A 20,454-nucleotide genomic window follows, 5' to 3' on the forward strand; every position below is an offset into this window, starting at 1 on the left:
AGGCGTCACTTCTGCCGGACCCTGTTTTTGGCATCACCAGTGGGATGCCGTGGGATGGACATGGCAAAGCAATGCTTTCTCCATAAGCAGAGTATGTGATTTGGGCATTAGCAAAGCAGGGGCATACCAAATTGTCCTTTGAGAAAGAATGTGATATTGCTAAGAAATTATAAAAAACAACCACCAGAACTTTGCTGATTTTACAGAGTAGGGTCATGTTTATATTTAGTAACTTGTAGAGGAGTAAAGTTCTGATCTTTCCAGTGATCAGCAAGTATAAGGGTCTTAATTGGGCCTCAGAGCAACTCTGTGAGTTAGTGCTAAGTGAGAAAATAGATGCTTGGAATAAATAACTTGACAAATGCTACTTAGCTTATGAGAGACAAAGCCGTTCTGTGTCAACAAAGAGACTAGATGAGCTCTGGAAAAACTGCATCTGGTGTTACTGAGCAGGTTAAATGAGGTATTGTAGGTGAAGGCCACTGCAGAGGGATACGCCTTGAGTTAGCGTCTTACCCTCACTCACACACCAGCTTCAGCTCCTGTTTCCTCAGGTTGCCTGTGTCATTGGAAGCTTCCAGGCATTGGGGCTCTTCGTGGAGGGCAAGGGAACCTGCATTTCTGGCATTTCTGGCACTGGAGTGTTTGGGTGAACCTTTCTTAACTACTTCCTATTCAGTGTGGCACTGCACCACAAGGAGTTCATGTTTCTACTTTTCAGCCTGGCCCTGGTACTAGTTACCAGATTCAAAGGTAATTATCGTCCTATTTTACCTAGAGCAAAGGCTGGCTGCTAAGAATGGGTACTTTAGGGCTGGAGGTTCTTCCTCAAGCCCCAGCTGATCAAGGCTGGCTGTGGGATGGAGCTGATGATCAGCAAGGCTGTCCCTAAAACCAGGGACCATTTTAGAGCCAGAAACTATAAACATTTCTTCTCAGGTTTCTGTAACTTTAACTCTCGGGTAAAAGCGCCCAGGAAAGAGGCTGTGCCTGGGAGAGGAGAGGTTAAAGGAATAGCCTCATTTTTGGTGATGGAGACATTTGTTCTCAGAAAGTAAGAGGAGTGGGAATTCAAGGGAGACATGCAGTGGGGAAGTGAACTTAGCTTTCCTCTTTCATCACTGGGTCTTGCTTAGAAGTCTGTCTGTAAGGATAACACATAGGAAAGCTGTAAAGGGCTTCTCAGTTTAAAAATGAAAACTCAGATGTTCTGTTCTGGGTAGTTTTCCTTTATCAAATTCAGTAACTCTTTTAAATCCAGACTCTCAGACATCATTGAAATAAAAGAACCACATCCAAGTAGCGCCTGGGGGCACAAAGTGCAATTCTTTAGCCTTGGATAATGTTCACGTCTGCCTTCTGCCCCCAGGTCTCCGCCAGCCCATAAGCACGCTCAGGTTCCATCTGGTCTTTTCAGAACTTCGCCCTTCATCCTTGATCATGCTGACTCCTCATACCAGCTCTCCCCTTTTAATCACAAGCATCATAAAACATTAGTTCACACTTATTGCCTGAACTTTCACAACACCTGCTGGACAACCTCTTGCCCACCCATTTTACTGAAATGATTCTCACATACCACCTAAGGCCAAAGCACTTGACACTACTTTGACACTATTGATGGCTTTGCTTTCCTTTGAAACCCCTTTTGCCTTAACAGCACTCTGGCTTTCTGTCTGTCTGCTCCTTCTTGATCCCTCCACAGGTCCTGTCTCTGCTGTGAGTCACCCCTGTTCAACACCCCCTTTGAGACCTGTGTGTGTGCTCTCCCGTCACCTGTCACCTTACCCTCGACGGGTTCCTCACAGACAGGGCTTTTCCTACTACTTCCCAGTTAGTAACATCCAAAACTTTATCCTCAAGGTTGGAATCCCAGTTCAAGTCTGTATCTACAACACCTCATAGTCTACTTAACTATGCCACACTGACATGCGGCAAACAGAATGATCTTTTTCACGGAGCAGTCACCTCTCCATTTCCAACATTACTAGGATCCCACACATTTAAGTTTAAAATTGTAAATGTTAACAATTCCTTATCTGTCATCACTCCTTCCATTAACCTAATAATTTGCTGAATTTTGACAATTCCACCTCTTTTAAATCTTTCATCGAATTGCTTAAGCACTAGACTTCTTAACTTGAAATTATATAATCAGACCCAAAATGACTCTTCTAGTCTTGCAAATTTGTCTCTTGCTTTCCCATCTCTGTGCCTTTAGTACCTGTTATTTCCTTCTGGAAGAATCCCCTCAGTACCAGAGTCATCATTTGTGGGGCTTCATGCTTAAGGAAACTGGTCTTTTTCAAAAAGCACGAAAAAGGTTAAAGGTACTAAAATGAAAGCTTTTCGCCTGCTGTGATCTCCTCTGCTCACACACATGTTCTACTGTCCTACCAGACTGTACTTACAAAAAACGAGATCACAGACAAAATTAAGAATACCAAGAGATGGCAGCAGAGCACAAAACTAAGAATGGGGCTGTTCTTAGTGACTACACAGGTCACATGCCCACAAATCAGCCCTGTGCTCATCCGCCTGGGATGTCCTCCAGCCTACCCACCTCTGAAGACGAGTCACAGGCTGCCTGTGCTGGGTGGGCAATGGAGCGTCCCTGCCCCAGGCCTCCGCCCTGCTCGGCCCCAGAGACGGCTGCAGTGGTTTCCTCCTCGCACTTGGCGGAAGTTCTGAGAACATTTTCTTTTTTTTATAGATGAATTATTTTACTTAACCCATGATATCTGTAGACTCTCCTGTAAAAAAATCCAGCCTAAATTAAATATTATCTCAAGTTGGCATGGAGCTCAGTTCTTCATTTGATAAAACTAGGCCCCAAAAGATGGTAAGTTTATATCTTCCAAACTTTAAGCTATGGATTTCTTCTGCAGTAACAGCATTTGCATGTATCAAGTCTACCAGACCCTAGTGTGAAAGTAGGCAGAATTTTTCTTAATAAAATCTTATCGCTTGAAGAATATTATGATTTTTTTTAATGAAAAAGAAACCAAGCCTTCTGAAGACCTGGTTTTAAGCAAAAGATGAGTTGTCTTTTTTCTAGAATATATCTAAGGTTTTATAGGGAAAAATGGTGGAAAAGCAAGATAATCTCAATTGGATATAATTTTTAGAGATATTAATATTTCCATTTTTGAATTCAATCTGTTTTATCTGAGTAGCAACATAGCATGAGCTTTCCCATAAAATTAAGAATCTCACAATTAGTTAGCTGTTCGTTAAATGCTGCAGGCTGCGGACCTGACACAGCTGCAGCTCCACGATCGCATGAGAATGTTTCCTGTTTGCTGTTAGTGTATTAGTTTGTGTTTCTGAAAAGCAAGGGCTATCTCTTCATTCATTCTAGAATCTGTGACTATACATAAAAATTGCTTAATAAATGTTTGTTGAACATAAATAAAGAGACCAAAGAAGAGAAAAACACTGCAATTTCAAAGCCACATGCAACATTTTCCCCAGCTGCCAATGCAAAGTTCTTCCTTTGGCTGGCCAGGGCCTTCTTATTGTCCTTTTCATTTGCTAAATTAGTTTTTACATTGATCTTTCCAAGGACATTCCAATTATAAATAAATTTTGGTAATGGATATATCTTATAGTTTCTGAAAAGGTAGGCATTTATTAATTTTCTCAACTATTTAGATATAAGCCTATTTTCAACCTTTCTTTGGTTAAAGAAACTATTTTGATAAAGAATGCAGAAATAAGTCTGGAAGTGCTTTTTACCCATTTTGATTTCAAAAATAATTTAACTTACTGAATGGTAGTGCCTTTCACAATGACTTCTGGAAAATTCTGTGCATTTAAGCAAGTTATCAAAGACTTTCATGGAAACGCTTTGGTGAAGAAGTTGAACTTGATAGATAAGAACTTTGAACTTCTCACATTGGCTAAATACATAGATTACCCCAAGAACTATGATCCAATTCATATCCACCCTCCCCCATAAACACGAACATCCCTCTTTTTGAGCATTTTGAGTTGCAAATTGAGAAAGCTCACTTGCACTTGTGGGAGAAGCTACCTTTAAAAAACAGGATAAAACAGCACAAACTTAAGCAGGAAAACATTAATTTAAAAAAATGCACCACAGACACTGCATCACTAAGAAAGCCAGTAACTTTACTGAATTGTCTGCAAAATACAAATTATACCTTATTTCCATCGGAGAAACTTTGGAAAATTCCCCACTTTTATTCACTACAGACAGCTGAATTAAGTCCCTTGAGATACAGAGATGTGGTTTAACTTAGTTATAACATCTTGTCATCTAGTGGCGACAAAGTCCAGCTTATGCCGCTGTGAGCCTCTATTTGAATATTTGTTGCAAATGCTTGTATGCCCTCATTTACAAGCTACTTTAATTACTGTCATTTAATGGAAACAAGTCCCCAGAAAAAGAAGGAAAATGATACAGCAAACCATCTGAAGCAATCCAAGTCCTATGCCTACAGTGACCCAGGTCTACTTTGCTCTGAGAGAACACTGGTACTGCATTCAAACCACAACAAAATCTGTCACTTAGCTGACCTCTCTGAATTAAAATGAGGTATGAATCAATTTGAGGTATGAATAGGGAAGGCAAATGCAATACCCGATTATGAAAATAACCAAAATGGACAAATTTAATGTAGAAGATATGTGGCTTGGATTGCTCCACATCTTTGGTTAAAACATATTTAAGAAAAGCCTTTAATTACATCTGTAGTCTGAAGCATTCTAACAGACACCAGTATTCCATCAATCTTCAAAAGATCTGTAGTGGCAAGAAATTCACGCCATAAAAGCGATGACATCACAGCAGATGGCACAGACGGGAACAGATGAAGTATGCCATGCTTAAGCAGCAGCCTTTATTGAGGGTTCGAGTGGCTGCTTCTTCTTAAAAGAATTTTTTTTAAAGAAAGAAATACAAGCATTACTCTCTGGAAAAACAAACAAAAGAATAAAGGGAGCAAAAAATGCTATTTCTAAGTTGAAAGACAAGTGTGTAAGAAAAACAAATACATAAAATTGTGAGAGGGCAGACATTCTTTTAAAAAGTGTATTTGAATTTTTTTTAAAAATTCTCACTTTAGGTAATCTTAAAGTGATCTGAGGATGATAGGCATTTTCATATTCATCACTACAAAATGCTAAATTCCACCTTTGGGAAAAAATAAGCCATTTTACTAAAAAACACAATTTTAAAAAAGGTTGAAATGAACAGCCTTCCACGCACCAATGCATACAATATACAGTTGTGCAGCTTGCGTGTATTGCATCAGTGTTACCAGTATTTAAGCTTAATATTACCAAAAAATCTTTTAAAATAGGATTAGGTATAACAACACTTGTAGCTGTGTAAAATGCCACTTACGGTTCTTTGACTTGCAATGAAGAATGTTGCCTAAAATGTTACTCTAGGATGGGCTATGTAAAATACTACTCCTTCAGGGCTCTGCCCTAAACTCCTAATACAAAGGATTACTGTGATAAAAACCCAAACCACACTAGCTTTGCAAATACAATAAATGGTAAATTACAGATAAGGTATAAGGGTAAAGATAGACAGTAATTGTTTACAGAAAGTGACTCATCACAATCAAAATTGTGCTTCTTCTCATTAAATCATTTTTAAAAATTCTCAGATTATCCCTTCGCTATCTTGCCACCACTTTATGTGAATTCAGTAGTGGGAACAAAGAGATGACTGGCATCCATTTTCAAGTGACTCTGTTCTTTCCATGTTCTTATAAAACTATTGTCAGAATTGCTATAAATAGCCAAGGCTTCTGCTGGTACTTCAGCATTAGAAATTCACTTTTTTCTTTGTTGCTGAGGCAAATTGCAGGTAAAAAATTAATATGGCTATTTTTTCATATTTTCACATAATGACCCTTTCCCACCCACTGATAATTTCCTACTGATATTGATAAAGTGTTTTGCAATGACAAAGAACATTTGTGATATGTTTGCATATTTTATACACATCAAGTTATAAGGATGCATTATAAGGATGGGATCAAGTTGATGGTGAGAAAAATGATTTTCTTAGTTTTCTTCCCCTATGTGTGAATGTGTGTGTGCATATTTTCAGGGATGATTTTCTATTTTTCCTTTGCATAAATGTTTTTCTTTCATGTTCCATGGATACCTTGAGTAGTGGGTTATATGAAATGATTAATAGATTTTTTGTTTGTTTTTAGTATATAAAACGTTAGTACAAGGCAAGTTAGTATCCTATCTGGATACCACCAAAGGTGCATTGTGGTCTAATTGTAGATTTCAGATTAAGTTAAGAAAAATATAGCCTAGTTTAGTAAGGTCTCTTGGCTTTTGCCACCCAGCGGCAGCCTTTTTCAATGAGAAACACATAGCAACTGTGCAAGTAAAAGAAAAACATAAAAGGGTAAGAAACGTCCTGCGCGTGATCTAGCAGTGTCGATCTTACTGTCTGCATCTTCTTTGCTGTGTACGTCAATGCATGTGATTGGAGATGAATCGACAGATCTTCACATTCCAAGAGAAGGAAAATCATTCCTGGATGGAAATCTCTTTTAAACAACAAATATGAACTTTTTTTATGGCACTCACTTTTTAAAGGGTCTGAAAATTAATCCCTTATGGACGAATATTAGACAAGTGTCATCATTATTTCTTGAAAATTTAAAAAAGGGACATAGAGAGGTTCTTTAATGGGATTTCTTGAAATGGCTATTAAATCTCTTTATTGAAGAAAAAATAGATGACATACATGCTTTATGCAGAAGTGACATTTGGGGGTCCTGACACACTGGGGTTGTTCAACAGTCCTACATCGCTGACAAGGTCGAGGGTCAGTTAAAATAATTAAAAACGGATGATGAAGCAACTATCCCTTTACCTGCTTCCTTCTTGTCTAGCACCCAATCTTTCACATTTTTCTTCTGTGGGAATTTACAACTTATACACCAAGAAAACTTCATATCACTTGTTTCTAGGGCCATATTTGCAGGACATGGGTCCCAATACAGCGTCTCTATTCTGGGCATATTTCTAAAAAAGCATATGAAATTGTGGGTTGAAAAATCAATCTGATAATTTAGGATACAGACAAGTTATAGTATGCACTTACTGAATTCCAAGTTGCATGGTGAATGGTGAGATCAGATAGGGGCCCGGCGTTTGGTAAAAATTCAAAAATAAAAAGGACAAAATAAACTAATTAGTGTATACAATGGATGTCAGTTGACCCAATAAATTGCTAGTATATTAAAAACAATTTAGGGTGTTGCAATGTGATATGTTCTAATCCCACAGGTTATCCTTTTGACAGCTGACCTTGAACTTATAAAATGTATGCAGAGTAAAAGAAAACAGAAAGAAAATAGTTACTCAAATGTGCAACTGCACAAATATCCCCCCTCCCACTATTAAGATAACAAAACTTCTGCTATTACCATAATATTATATATATTAGAAAGCTATACACAAGCATGTTAATTTCACAGATTTTTTAAAAGATTCTTAATATTTTATATAATTAGAAATACACATTTCAAAAACAAAACTTCTACAAAGAGAAAACAGTTATCTTGGTTAGCAAAGCATGGAGTTCTTCATGGCTTAGGGTAGTGCTTTCTATACAAAAAGTCCTTTTTGGTTTTTACAGGACTGTTTAAAATATTAGCGAAGCTATCAAGGGGAAAAAACACATTTTGGCTTAAGTAAACTACAAAAAGCCACAAATGCTTTGCAAACTCTGTCTTACCTTTTATATGAAAATAAGCAAAATGTAATGTACATATTTTTATACTTTTATTTAATAAGAGATGCAGACCCATATTTCTTTATTTATTTAATTAAATACGTTAGCCCTCAAACTCCACATATTTTTTTTTTAAATAGGTATGGTCCTCTTTTAATGGTCATTGATCCTTTTTACTGAGTGCCATACGCCAATGATATGCGTGCAGGTTTGTGAGCGTTCTCAGGATGTTAGGTGACTTTAACCAATGGCCACCCTTTGCCGGGTCTGTCCAAAACATCTATACATTTTTCTATATGTTGCATAACAGCTGCTCTCTCTTTCAGTAAAGATCTGCCGCTTTTGGCAAATGTTTCCTTTTGTCTATTTACATGTAAATAACGTTGAACCTGCAACATGACACTATCTATTGTAACATACATTTTGCAAAGGAGCACAACAGTGAAAAGAAGTTAGCCTTAAAATCTATTTTGTACAAGTGTTCTGTTGTACAACTCAAGTCCTAAGCTTATCTCAGCATTTCTGTTTATCTTTATACTGTATCACTGAGGCAATTTAAAAGTACTTTTACAAAACAGAGTACCTGACTTTTTTTTCCACACACAGCACATATAATGCATATCGACCCCCCTTCCCCATTAAGGTATAGCACGCACACACACTGCAAGAAAAAAAAAAACTATTAAGTAATAATCTGATCATGTTGCCCATCCTTCAGAGAGTCGCATGCGCTTGACGGAGGGACTTTCCCTTTCGTCCGGCGAAGGTCTGGTGAGTCCAATGGGGGAGTGGAATTCGTTCCGGTGATCCTCTCGGTCGCTCCCGTCATAGGAACTGCTACAGCTGCTCAAGCTGTCAACAGGAGATCTCCCCGCCTCGTGGCGCGTGTGTTGTGGGTATCTCGAAGGGGTGGTGGTACGGTCTCTAGGAGGAGAAACAGGTTCTGACTTGATGTTGAGGCTTTGAGTAGAAGGCAGGGAGAGATTTGAACTCTGAGATAAATGAGTGCTAGTGCAAGCTCTGTAGGAGGAAAGGAAACCCAGTTACAGATGGAGGAGGCCTGGAGCCCCCAGGAACTCACAATTACATAAAACATCAGCTTAAAGACTAGCATAGACACCAGAGTATGCCCAAAGGGAGGACAAGGTGCTTAGAAGCACAGAGAGGCATTGCTTGCTCAGAGCAATTTAGGATACCTCTGTTGATTTGCTGGGCAGCGATCGCACAGTATTTAACTGGCCCAGGCTCAGGAATCGCACCTCTGGTCTGACAGGCTTCCTAAATGTACAGGTACCAGTTTGAAAAGGTTTAACCAGACATGCTGGAAAAAGCATTTTTTGTGTCTGTGGAATTTCTCCCTAGACTAGTTCCAAAACTGAACTTAAGATTTAAGATCCAGTGTTTAGCTTTTGAATCAGACTTTCTTGATTTACTAATGCCAGTGTTTGAGAATTATTGTAAAGATCTTATTATGGGTATAAATGTTTCTCTCAATTTAATAAGCACTTACACACTAAGTTGCATCATCTTCTAAGAAAGTAAAAAAAAAGAGTTCGAATTTCAAGTGAATGAATCCATAAAGACTACCTATAACCACACTTAGTGAAAGCTTGAAGAAGGGAAAGAAGGGGAAGGGGAAAGAAGTTGAAAATTATCTGCAGAAATTTTAAGTATTGGCTTAAAAACACTTAGGCTTCCTGCCTCACTGAAACTTCATCCTTTCTCAACCACACAGGATGAAAATGCTGTTTATTTTCCACAATTAACCTCAACTTTCCTAATGCTAGTCTCACTCTGCTAGGGTACTTAGGGTGCCACTCCACTTATGTATAATGGGCATTTATGCGTGATTTGCCCAAGAAAAGTTTGTTGTAAAGAAAGATCTGGTGTAATTTTATTGTCTTTATAACCCTTTGCCCTTATTCATTCCAGGAGAGCATAACTTGCTCTTATTCCAAAATGTGGGAGAATTCAGATACTTGCAATTCTGGAGGGAAAAGCTTTAAGTCCTGAGGATAGATTAGCAATCTCAATGACTCCCATCAGGATAAATGATAATAGCATCGCTGATATAAATTTTAAGAGCATTGCACTGCTCTTATATTCTGACGGTGCTGACATCCACAGCTAGAGTCAGCATTACCTGCCCTTATTGTCCAGAGAATACAGAAATCTCTTTTAGTGAGGAAGAGTCACAGCAAAGAATAATCCGTAGACACACCCATTTTAAACAAAGGAAAGCAAGCCTACCTACCCATATATGTGATTATGTTACCTTCCAATGGAGAGGAATGGATGGCATTAAAATGTCATTATGAGCCATGAGAAAAATGGACATATATTTCAAAGCAAAAGTAGAGTTACTTGGGGCTGGCTTTTTGAAAGATGCAGTTCAAGCCCAAGTTGTATAAAGATACAAAATTAGTCAGAAATGAGTTTATCTTTGAGTGAAGTTTTATACAAAAGCACCACCTACTGGCAAAGAATTACTTTCCTTCTCATTAGTAGATGAGATAATGTTGAAAATGACATAAACGGTAATTATTTGTTTCCCTAATGAACTTTTCTTTCTCTGGTTTTTATGATCTTATAATCAAAGCAGTTTTAGCATTTATATCAAGATACTTTAGTGAGTGTATGTAATTTTCAATCACCTGTTTATTTTATGGACTACATACTAATTTTCTAAGAGTTTTAACTAAGTAAAGTTTAAGTCAATAAGATATTAAAATGGGGAGGGGACCTGTATTTCAAAAGGTTCCATAGTGGTAGGCTATTTTATCTTGTGTCCACATTACTTAATAATTCATTTTGATGTCAGAGAAAATCAACTTTTGATTTTTGGAAGAAAGAATTTTCCTGGCTCTGGATAAGAAAGACCATTTCACTAACATTTAATGAAATGCCTCTACTATGAGTCACACACTGTTTGATAATGAATGTCAATTAGGAGTCTGAAAATAAAGTGGCATATCAATAAATAGTTTCATCTGCCCTTTGACATTTAGATTGTGTGCATAAGCTGGGGAATGGAAAACAGGAAGAAATATTTGGTGATTTGGACCAGTAAAAGCAGTTAATCTGGATAAAGCAAGCAAAAAGTAATATAATCATAAAGCTATTTCTTTTTAAAGATTTTTTATTTATTTATTTTTACAGAGGGGAAAGGAAGGAGAAAGAGAGGGAGAAAACATCAATGTGTGGTTGCCTCTTGAACACTCCCTACTGGGGACCTGGCACACAACCCAGGCATGTACCTTGACTAGGAATCGAACCAGTGACCCTTTGGTTCACAGGCTGGCACTCAAACCACTGAGCCACACCAGCCAGGGCAAAATGCTATTTCTTTAATACAGTATTTGGAAGCTGCATTATCTCCCAATGTCAACTGGCTTGTACAGGTTTTGCTGTATTTCTTCCCCATAAAAGACAAAACACTTAATGTTACCCCTTCCTATGAAAAGATAGGCAAGTTCCTAGTTTATCTTTTGGTGGCATTTCATTTTACACTGAAAGCATATATGAAGCATTTTGAGTAGTTCTGGGGACTCTGAATGCATAGTGATGACATATAAGTAGTGTCTGAGATTCAGCTTCATTATACTGTGGTAGAGGATTCAAAGTAGAACGAAATTTAATTGTCTAGCCTCTGTTATCAAGGAAGTAGTTTCTTAAAAAAAAGAAGCAGTAACAATCACTTAGCTGTATACATGCTGGGTTCAAATATAAGCAGATTAGGTTACTTGTTTCTTGAAAACAAAATTTGTACAGACACAGATAATTGTGAATTACTTCCTATGAGTAGGTGATAAAGAGGTGGGTGGGGAGGACAGAAGCCAGACATGCAAGGTGCCCATATGGAATCCTCTGCAAGTTTTCACCGACTACAGATGCCTTCCAACCAGGGGACACCTACCCTTCTGTTGGGAACCGCCCTGACTGGTATCAGAAGCTGAAACCCCTGCCTAGGCTAAGGCTAAGGGAACGCCCTTAGAACTGTAAGCCAGCAAGGAGACAAAAGCTTATCTCCCTGGCAAGAGCGCTGCTTTATTCATAACTGAACCCCAAAGCTTGGTTGGTTAGCCAAAGACGGGTAAGATTCCCCAAGGTGGGAACGACCTAAGACAGGCACGATCACTTGGGAGGCCCCCAAAAGAAGGACTTTGGGGGCTGCAGCAAAAGGGGGTGATGGACCCTCGCTCCTCGGCTTTGACACAGCCTGAGTTCTCATCGTCTGGGAGAAAATCTCCTTATCTCTTGGTTGCCTTAGTTCCCGTGCTCCACCTAAGCCTGAAACAATGACAGGGTGGTGCAGTTCTGTGCTGAAAAGGGCGGATTCCCCGGGTGATCAGGCCTAAGAAAGAACATGCAAATTCCTGTGAAACCTCCTTTGTTTAGAATGCTCTCAGTTGAATGAGAAGGGTCCAAGGAGGAAGTTAGTTTGTTCCTCAAAGGCTTACAGCTCTTTGACCCTGACTCAAAATAGACCAGCAGAGTTCCTTGTTATCTATTGTTCCTTACTTCCTCATAATGAGTACTGTACTTTACCTGAATTATTATGCAAAACAAGCCCAATAAAAGCAGGTTTGGACGGTAAATCGGCGCGCTCCCCACTAGAGGGGGTGGCCATTCCGTCCCTATTTCTCCATAGAAACTAGTCTGTCCCTGCATGTTTTTTCTCGCATATCGTGGAGCCATCCGCAGCGTTCCGTGATCACTGCTGGCCGGTGACCCACGCATCACCCTTCTCCATAATTGTTCAAAAAAGAAACGTGACTGCAGAGTTTATTTCAAATTTCATAATGCCTCCACCTGGAAATTAGGCTATCAGAATATATCTAACTTAACCTTTTAAAAGTCTTCTATACTCAAAGTTACCTCCTTTTATTATGTACTGAACACCCACATCAACAAAGTAATGTATAGAAGTGCTTCCAGAAAACAGGCTGCCCTTGTTGTAGGTGATGGGAGAAAGACACCTACAAATTTGAGGGTCCCTTTCTCAAATCTAAGTATTCAAATGACTTTCACTAACCTTCGATGGCAAGGTCCTTCTGCCAGTTGTCTCTGCTTCCTACATCAAATCAGGTTTTTTTTTTCTTTAAAGATTTTATTTATTTTTAGAGAGATGGGAAGGGGAGGAAAGAGGGAGAGAAACCTCAATGTGTGAGAGAAACATCACTGATTGGTTGCCTCTTGCACACCCCCAGCTGGGGACCTGGCCCACAGCCCAGGCATGTGCCCTGACTAGAAATCGAACCAGGGGCCTTTCAGTTCACAGGCTGGTGCTCAACCCACTGAGCCACACCAGTGAAGGCTCAAATCAGTTTATGACATTTAACTAATTTGCTTACATAAGATCAGATACCAGATAGTGTTAAAAGTATAACTTTGAAGAGTTAAAATATTTTCATAAACAAAATACAAACAGATCTTTTGTAATTTATAATTTTGAGAAAAATTGTGGTGACCATCTTGGGCTGCTAGGAGTACCTACTTCCAAGAGACTGAAATGTGTTTCACTCTGTTGTGAACACTGCGTTCACTGTGGTGAGCCCACCACACACATGTATGAGACCACTTTAGCCAGGGAAAAAAAATCAATTGTTACAATTAATTTATACTGTATGAAACTAAATCATCCCAGAAAATCCATTTTTATATAAATATTACAACTTGGGATTACAGAAACAATTAACATTCAATTGTGTGAGCATGGGCTAGTCCATTTGAAGGACCCTCCTCTTGAAAAAAGCTACCCTGGGTGTGCATGTGTGCGTGTGTGTGTGTGTGTGTGTGTGTGAGAGAGAGAGAGAGAGAGGGAGAGAAGCCTGGGGTTGGGGGTGAGGAGGAAGGACCGAAGAGAAGGAATAGTAAATAGGTAGGTGGGCCAAAATTAGAAGGACTGGACATGTACCCCATCCTATCCGAGGGATAAGGGAAGTGATTAAGTGCAATTAAAAACTCCTAGACCAAATTCAGACTCAAATTATGCACCATGAGAACTGGTGTTGAAACAAATCAGAACTAAACAAAATGCTTCATGATTGTCTTTTGCAATGCAGTTCCTCTCTAGTTGGAACCCTCCCCTTTCTCATTTACCGAAACCTCTATTAAGAGCAGCAGAGATTTAAATGTCCTAAAAACACTGTGATGCTGATCAATATTTAATATTTTTCTAAAGTTAACAGTTTTTCAAGAAAGCAGAGCAACAATGTCATCTGAATTTATTTTATTGTTTACACGAAAGCTTAGCTTTCTGACAATAGGCATCAGTGAGCAGGGTGCGTAAGCAAACGGTGGATGGGTGAGGACCCCATTGCCAGAGCGCTTCGCTCTGTGGCAGGAGTCTACTGAAAGCTGCTGGGCCTCAGAGGGGTGGGAAGGATGCAGCTGTGACACCAGCCAGTGATTTTTATTCCTCTCAGTTGTCTTACACTCATTACCACCTTAGAAACAGAGATGGGGAGCTAGTTAACTACTCTAACCAGATGGCTCAGCGGAAGAGTAAAAGTGAGGTAGGCATACAGAATGTTTCCAAAATATAAAAACTTGTTTTCTTTAAATATTTTATATCTTCCTACTATTTTCTTTTGAAGGTTAATTGCAGTTTTAGAATGATTAATGAAACAAAGTATGGTCTTTGATTTGTGTTTTAAACTTTAAAATAAAAACTATTCGTTTTATAAGGGGTGTGAATGTGACTTCAAAGCCTTTAAAAGGTTTGAACATTTCCATAGTTTAATGACAGGAGTCTTTTCTGTGATAAAGGCATTATCTCAAAACTACCACGAGGGGGCAGAAATACACATCTTCTGACCAGAAAAACAAAAAAATTATTTTTATACCCAAATTTAGATAATTAGTATATGGATGCACATATACATATATGTGTATGTTATTGAATACAAGATCTATAAATATATACTTTGGGTTAATTAAAAATACATGAAATCTGTATATCAATGGAACAATCGATCCTATGAGTATTACTGTAATATTAGCATGAACTATGTGGTTTATGCTAAGTGAGCATTTTCCAGTATCTCAAAAAAAATTCAAGAACTTATAACCAAAAACGTTGTCTTATGTCCCACATGGGCTATACAAAAACTTAACTAAGAAAAATATGTTATTGATAGAAGTGGAAATGAATATAGTCTAAAACAATAGGGAAAGAATTTACGTCCTTAGCACAGAGCTCCCTCTCCTCTTAAAGAATAAGTAATATTTAAGCTGCTTGAAAACTATCGATCTGACAATGACTCTCAGATTTTGATAAGGTAGAATTTTATATCCTGTAATGGGACATGAGAGCACAAGAGAGATTGCCATTTGTCATTTAAAAATGCATTCTAAAAGCGTATTCTAACAGAAATGACATTGCTTACCCCAGCTGACTGAGGGCGGACGGCGGCATGTTATGTAGGTGCTGCTGTTGCCAGCCAGTGACTGAGCCCAGGTGCAGGGCGCTGGCGGTGTTGAACCCGGACAGAGACGACAGGTCGGCGCTGCTCAGAGAGTACTCTGGATCACACACAAAACGGTAAGGGAAAACACTTAATCTGGAAATTGTCAAATGATGGACAGAATAAAGCTTTTCAATTTTAAAGACATTCTATTTATATTATTTAATAATTGTTATAATTTTTTTAACTTTTGGGGTGGGGGAAGAAACAGAAACACATCAGGGGCAATTTTAATTTAAAAGAGATATACTATGTCCCCAAAAATAAGCATTTCATGAAAGCTTCAAAGGAACACAACATGCAATTCTAGTTCATTAGGACTCCAATGCGGTATTACAGTTTATACATATTTGATGATTTAGAAATGTTTTTTAAACAATCCCAAGGAAGTGAGCTATCTAGTACATCAAAGAAGTAAGTGCTCATTTTCCTCAAAATTGTTCTTCTCTATTGAAGCCAGCTTGGGTTAGTAAAACTTTCAGTCCCTTGAAAATGTAATATTCACTCTGCCTGAGTAATGAACAGGTAATCATATAGTGCTCCGAACACCACAGGTACTAAATAAAGCCTAACAGACTAAAAGGTAGTATCTTTTTCATCTTGCTTTTTAATAAAAAAGTATTTAATGTACTATTTGGATGTGGTAAAACTACTTACCGGTACCATATGTTGTTGAAATGGCTGATGGATATCCTCCCATCCCTTGTCCTGGTAAAGTAGGAGTTGCTACAGAAACCACTGGGGTAGCCAATGACTGAGCAGACTGGGAGTTATTTATCCTTTGATTCTTTTAAAGTAAATAAAAAGACATTATTGGTGAAATTTTTAAAAAGTTAAAAATATTAGATTTCAGTATTGATTTTGCACATAAAGATATAACTTGGTACAAATCTCATGAAATTAATCATTTAACATGTGTCTCTATGAACTCTGCCAACCCTATCATTTACAATCTTTCAAGAGACCAGTTGTTACCATAGTAACCCATTACATCAGTATCTCCTAGGCAACTGAACTAGTAACAAGTACCATTGCTTTATTATGGGTAAAAACAGACTATGTTGAAAACTGATGAAATATGTATACTGTACTTCTATTGTTTCAGTTTTTATTCAAATGCAAATTAAAAAAAAATTAAAATCAACCACGGTGGTTTTATCCTCAGTTCTACATACAGCAGAGCAGACTGGTAGAGTTTCATGCTATATTCTGACCAGAAGGTGGTGCTCTGTCCACTTTTTTCAGATTCTTCTAAACTTCCCTCAAACTAGATGGCAAAGCAGTTAACAAGTATATTTAACTCCTTACAGCAAGGAAATTTAAGATTCACATAAATTTAAAGATCATGAGAAAAATTTTTTAAAAAAGAAGTATCTTCGTGGTTTTAAATAACTAAGAAATTTTTTTGGTGCTAGAATTTTGCTATAAATTAAGCCCTAAAATAAATTGAAAACATGCCCTTCATTTGCAGAGGCTGACACAGAAAAATAACCTGAACTTGAAATTAATGATATTCAAATATAATCAATGTTGACACACTATGATAATTTCCAAAATCCTCCCATTTTGCTAGAGCTACCACTCCACCTGAAAGTCCGTGCCCGCGCCATTTAGGGAAGCACTCTCACCACTTACCAAAAGCAGGTCGACATCCTCAGACTGAAAGCATGGGGAAGGAGTTTATAAATTAGTGTCTGTAACTATTTATAATTGGGCAAAATCTTTTCAACCTGAGGAAAAGCATCTTCTGATAGACACAACAGTTTAAACGCTTTAAAACCCAGACTCTAAAGATAACCTCTTACAAAGACATTCTTTGTTTCCCTTAATGAGCTGTTTGTCTCGAATGTGAAGACAATCTATCCAGGTTTCAGCATAGGTCAGTGTCTCAACATTCATTATTTCACCGTCACATTTTGGGGATAAAAGATTGTCCTTTAAAACCCCACTTGCTCCAGGAGGGGAAACTGCACCTGGCTGCCAGTGAGAGCCCTGGCAGGCCACTCACAGAGTCCCTGGGAAAGCAGCAGTTTTACAGGACTTGGAGTAAATGTGCGGATGGAGACAGCCTGCCATGCGTGGCCCACACTGCTCGGCTATGGCCCTGTGGGAGGTTTTATTTATTAGACCCAGTCTTTTCCTAAGGGAACATTGCATATTATGTGATTTTTTTTGGTTTATATTCAAAATTAATCTGCACTGTGCCATAATAAACTAATCAGCTTGCAGGACTGTTTTACCCTGAAGCTTGCCGCAGAGCACAGAAAGAAAAAGAATGTTTGCAGAATGATCTAAATTTGTCTACTGAATCTTGATTTTTAAATATTCTCACTCTTAAGCAAAGCTCATTTGGAGAACATTGATGTCAGTCTCTTTGTTGCTGAATTTAGTCCCACACTATTATCTTCACCTTAGACCTGCAGACACAGGAAAAAGAAAAATGGGAGTCTGGGGATATTCTTATATTTCTGTTTCTCATTTACTTATTTATTCTTACAAGTGCCACAACTTTCTTTTGATTTTGTAAAATATAACCTTTGTTTTCAAAATGCCTAGGATTTTGAAACAATTTGCTTCTGAGAGGTAACTATCTGCTTGAAGCACGCAGAGGGAAAGAGGGAAGATGGAGTGACGCCGTGCACAGGTGTGTGATGTATCAGACACTACTGCTACAATATACCCAAGACTGTAGTGTATTAAATTTTATTGCTGCAATATACCTAAGAAAAGAATTGTTGATTAACAAGAGGAAGTTCATTTATAAATTATAGAAAAGGTTTTTTCATTGGCAGCACTTTGAGGACACAAAGAGTTCAATATTTAAAAAATCTGTTATGAAATAAAATACCTCATCCTGTGAGTTTGATTCTACTATTGGTCAAACCACATGTCCCATAAGCAGAACAATAGGTAGTTTTTTTCTAATTATAAATTAGATTTCTTAAAAGGAAATTTTTTTTTGCCCCAGAACACAGTCCTATAGTGGAGTTCACTGGGATGTTGGTTCTTTTTTTAATATGGAAAAAGGAATGAGAACCAGTTATCAGAAATAATAGCCAAATACAAATAGGACTCCAGCAATAGCATTGATGTGTTAATTTAACAGAAGCACTTAAATAATTCATAGAGTTAGACAAATACAAAACATCAAAAACATATACAAAACATTATCAAGATTTATTTAAAATGTAGTTATTCATTACCACTGATGGCATCGTATTCTTGCTGCCTGGTGGAATAAGAACTCGGAGATCTGGTTTACGGTTATTCATCCCTAAATTCATGGGGGGAGGAGATTTTGCTTGCATATTCTTGTTCAAGTTACCAGGTGAGACCAGCAGACCTGGTGAGTTTCGGGGATTGCCATATCCATTCCCTGTTAACACAAAACAATGAAAGCACTCAAGGACAAATCTAGACTCAAATATGTTTCTAGAGCATACACTACATGAGATTAGGAATAAACTGTAACAGCCTAAGACATATAATAACATACAATGAAAATCCACAGGATGACTAACTTAACCTCCATCTGAAGAGTAACCCAATCAGTTATTTAATATTTCTCTGAAGAAGATTAAAACCTTTTCATGAGAAGAGAGCTAATATCTATCAACTTATTCAGAAATCAACATACACCCTTTTTGTCTATGAAAAAAATTCTGGAAGAAAGTCAGACAGTCATTCAAGGTCTAAGAAAAGCCCACAATTGGGCCTGCACTTTAATTGACTGGCTCGGTGGAGGCCTGGCTGGCATGACTCACTCTTTCAGTTCAATAGTTTGGGTTTTATTTTGTGTGTCTGTGTGTCCTGAATTGAAGAAAGGGCACAGCAGCAAGGCTGTAATTTCTAGGACATGTAGGAGGAATATCCTCTTACACAGCTGGCTGTTCAGTTCCCTTTTTCTTTGAGCAATTTCTCCCTATGGTTTTCTTCTGTCTCTTTTGCCCTCCTAGCCAAGTTCAGTGTACAAACCCGAAGGCTGGCTCTCCTGCTCACACAGAACTTCAAAAAGCAGGACTCCTTCTCAGGAGCTAAAAGGAGGGGATGATGCCTCCACTAAAATGGTGACTCACCAAGGCAGGGGAGCAGCCATCTAACACAAACACGGAAAGGGTTTTCTTAGGTCTCTGATGTTTAGCTCCCTACTAACAGAAAATGGGTATCTGAAGGACTCCACTTCTCATCATTCAAAATATCCTTCCCCGTGACAGGAAGAGCTGTGGATGGAGTTGGTACAACTTCAGCATAGGCAGAAAGTCATCTGCTGGCTTCCTCCACTGCCTCTGGCCAGAGAATAAGATAATCCAACTACCTGATTCCACAATCCTTTCTGGAAACTAGATGGTTGTTTTCTGCAGCTCTCTGAAGGAGACAGTCACACCTCCTTGTTATTGTCACCATTATCATTATCGTAACACACAGATATCTATTACCCCAGGACGAATGATACTGTGTGCTGCTCAGTGGAGAAGCAAAGACTAAGCCCAAGTCTTCAAAGGCCCTGCAATTGCTCTGTGTTAATCTGGTACAGACACGTGCAAAACATACAAACTCAGACAAGGCCACCTAAGGTGAGGTGCCCCCAGAGTAATCCCAATTAAGTGCTACTGAGTTTTCCAGGATGAGAGTAATCAATAAAGATTCACACAAGAGGCAGGAACTGATGTGGGTCTTGTAAAAAGAGAAGTGATAGTAAAATACGCTGGGCTTGTGATTAGGTGCTGGGAAAGGGCCGAGGTGGGAATTTCCAGAGCAGTCAGGGACACACCTGGTTAGAAGGGAACCATGAAAAGAGAGGAATATGCTGGGGACTCTGAAGGTACATAAAGGCTGGGCCGTGGAGACCTTGAATTCCAAGCTAACAGGTCTTGGGTTTAAATAGTGGAAATGCAGATCCATGAAGGTTGCAGAGCAGAGGGAACACAAGCCTGCAGGTGGACAGAAAGATGTATGGGCATTGGGCATTACTTAATGCCCATAATTAGGAAGGCTTGGCAGTGCAGACCAGTCTGGGAACTACTGTGATGGTCTGAGTGAGTTACAGGTGATGAAGAGCTGGGAAGGCAAAGCACAGGTACATTTCAGGAAGTATTTATGGGAACATCTTTTGAATTAGAATACACACGAGGCACACTGCATGGAGCGAAGTTGTTCTTCAAATCCATTCATTTACCTGTCTCATTTTATGCATGAATAAACAAGCTGAATATATAACAAATAACTACAAGATTAAATCTGTCA

General features: G+C 38.5%; 1 protein-coding gene across 20 annotated transcripts in view; it reads right to left on the bottom strand.

Moving 5' to 3' along the window:
• Positions 1–4,113: 4,113 nt before the first annotated feature.
• The window catches only part of MEF2C (myocyte enhancer factor 2C), a 163,206-nt gene continuing 146,865 nt past the window's right edge, over positions 4,114–20,454 (bottom strand). For 9 of the 20 annotated variants that reach the window (XM_036020509.1, XM_036020508.1, XM_036020516.1 and 6 more), the window contains 5 exons: positions 18,414–18,586; positions 16,846–16,869; positions 15,868–15,997; positions 15,133–15,268; positions 8,440–8,761 (listed from right to left, as the gene is read on the bottom strand). In XM_036020509.1, coding sequence (XP_035876402.1) covers positions 8,440–8,761; positions 15,133–15,268; positions 15,868–15,997; positions 16,846–16,869; positions 18,414–18,586 — 785 coding nt within the window. Of the gene's footprint in view, positions 8,762–15,132; positions 15,269–15,867; positions 15,998–16,845; positions 16,870–18,413; positions 18,587–20,454 lie in introns of all 20 variants that reach the window. The other 11 variants (XM_036020519.1, XM_036020518.1, XM_028529158.2 and 8 more) reach the window with 6 other exon arrangements.

This window comes from Phyllostomus discolor, chromosome 3 (assembly GCF_004126475.2).
Source record: "Phyllostomus discolor isolate MPI-MPIP mPhyDis1 chromosome 3, mPhyDis1.pri.v3, whole genome shotgun sequence".
NCBI classification, from domain to species: Eukaryota; Metazoa; Chordata; class Mammalia; order Chiroptera; family Phyllostomidae; genus Phyllostomus; species Phyllostomus discolor.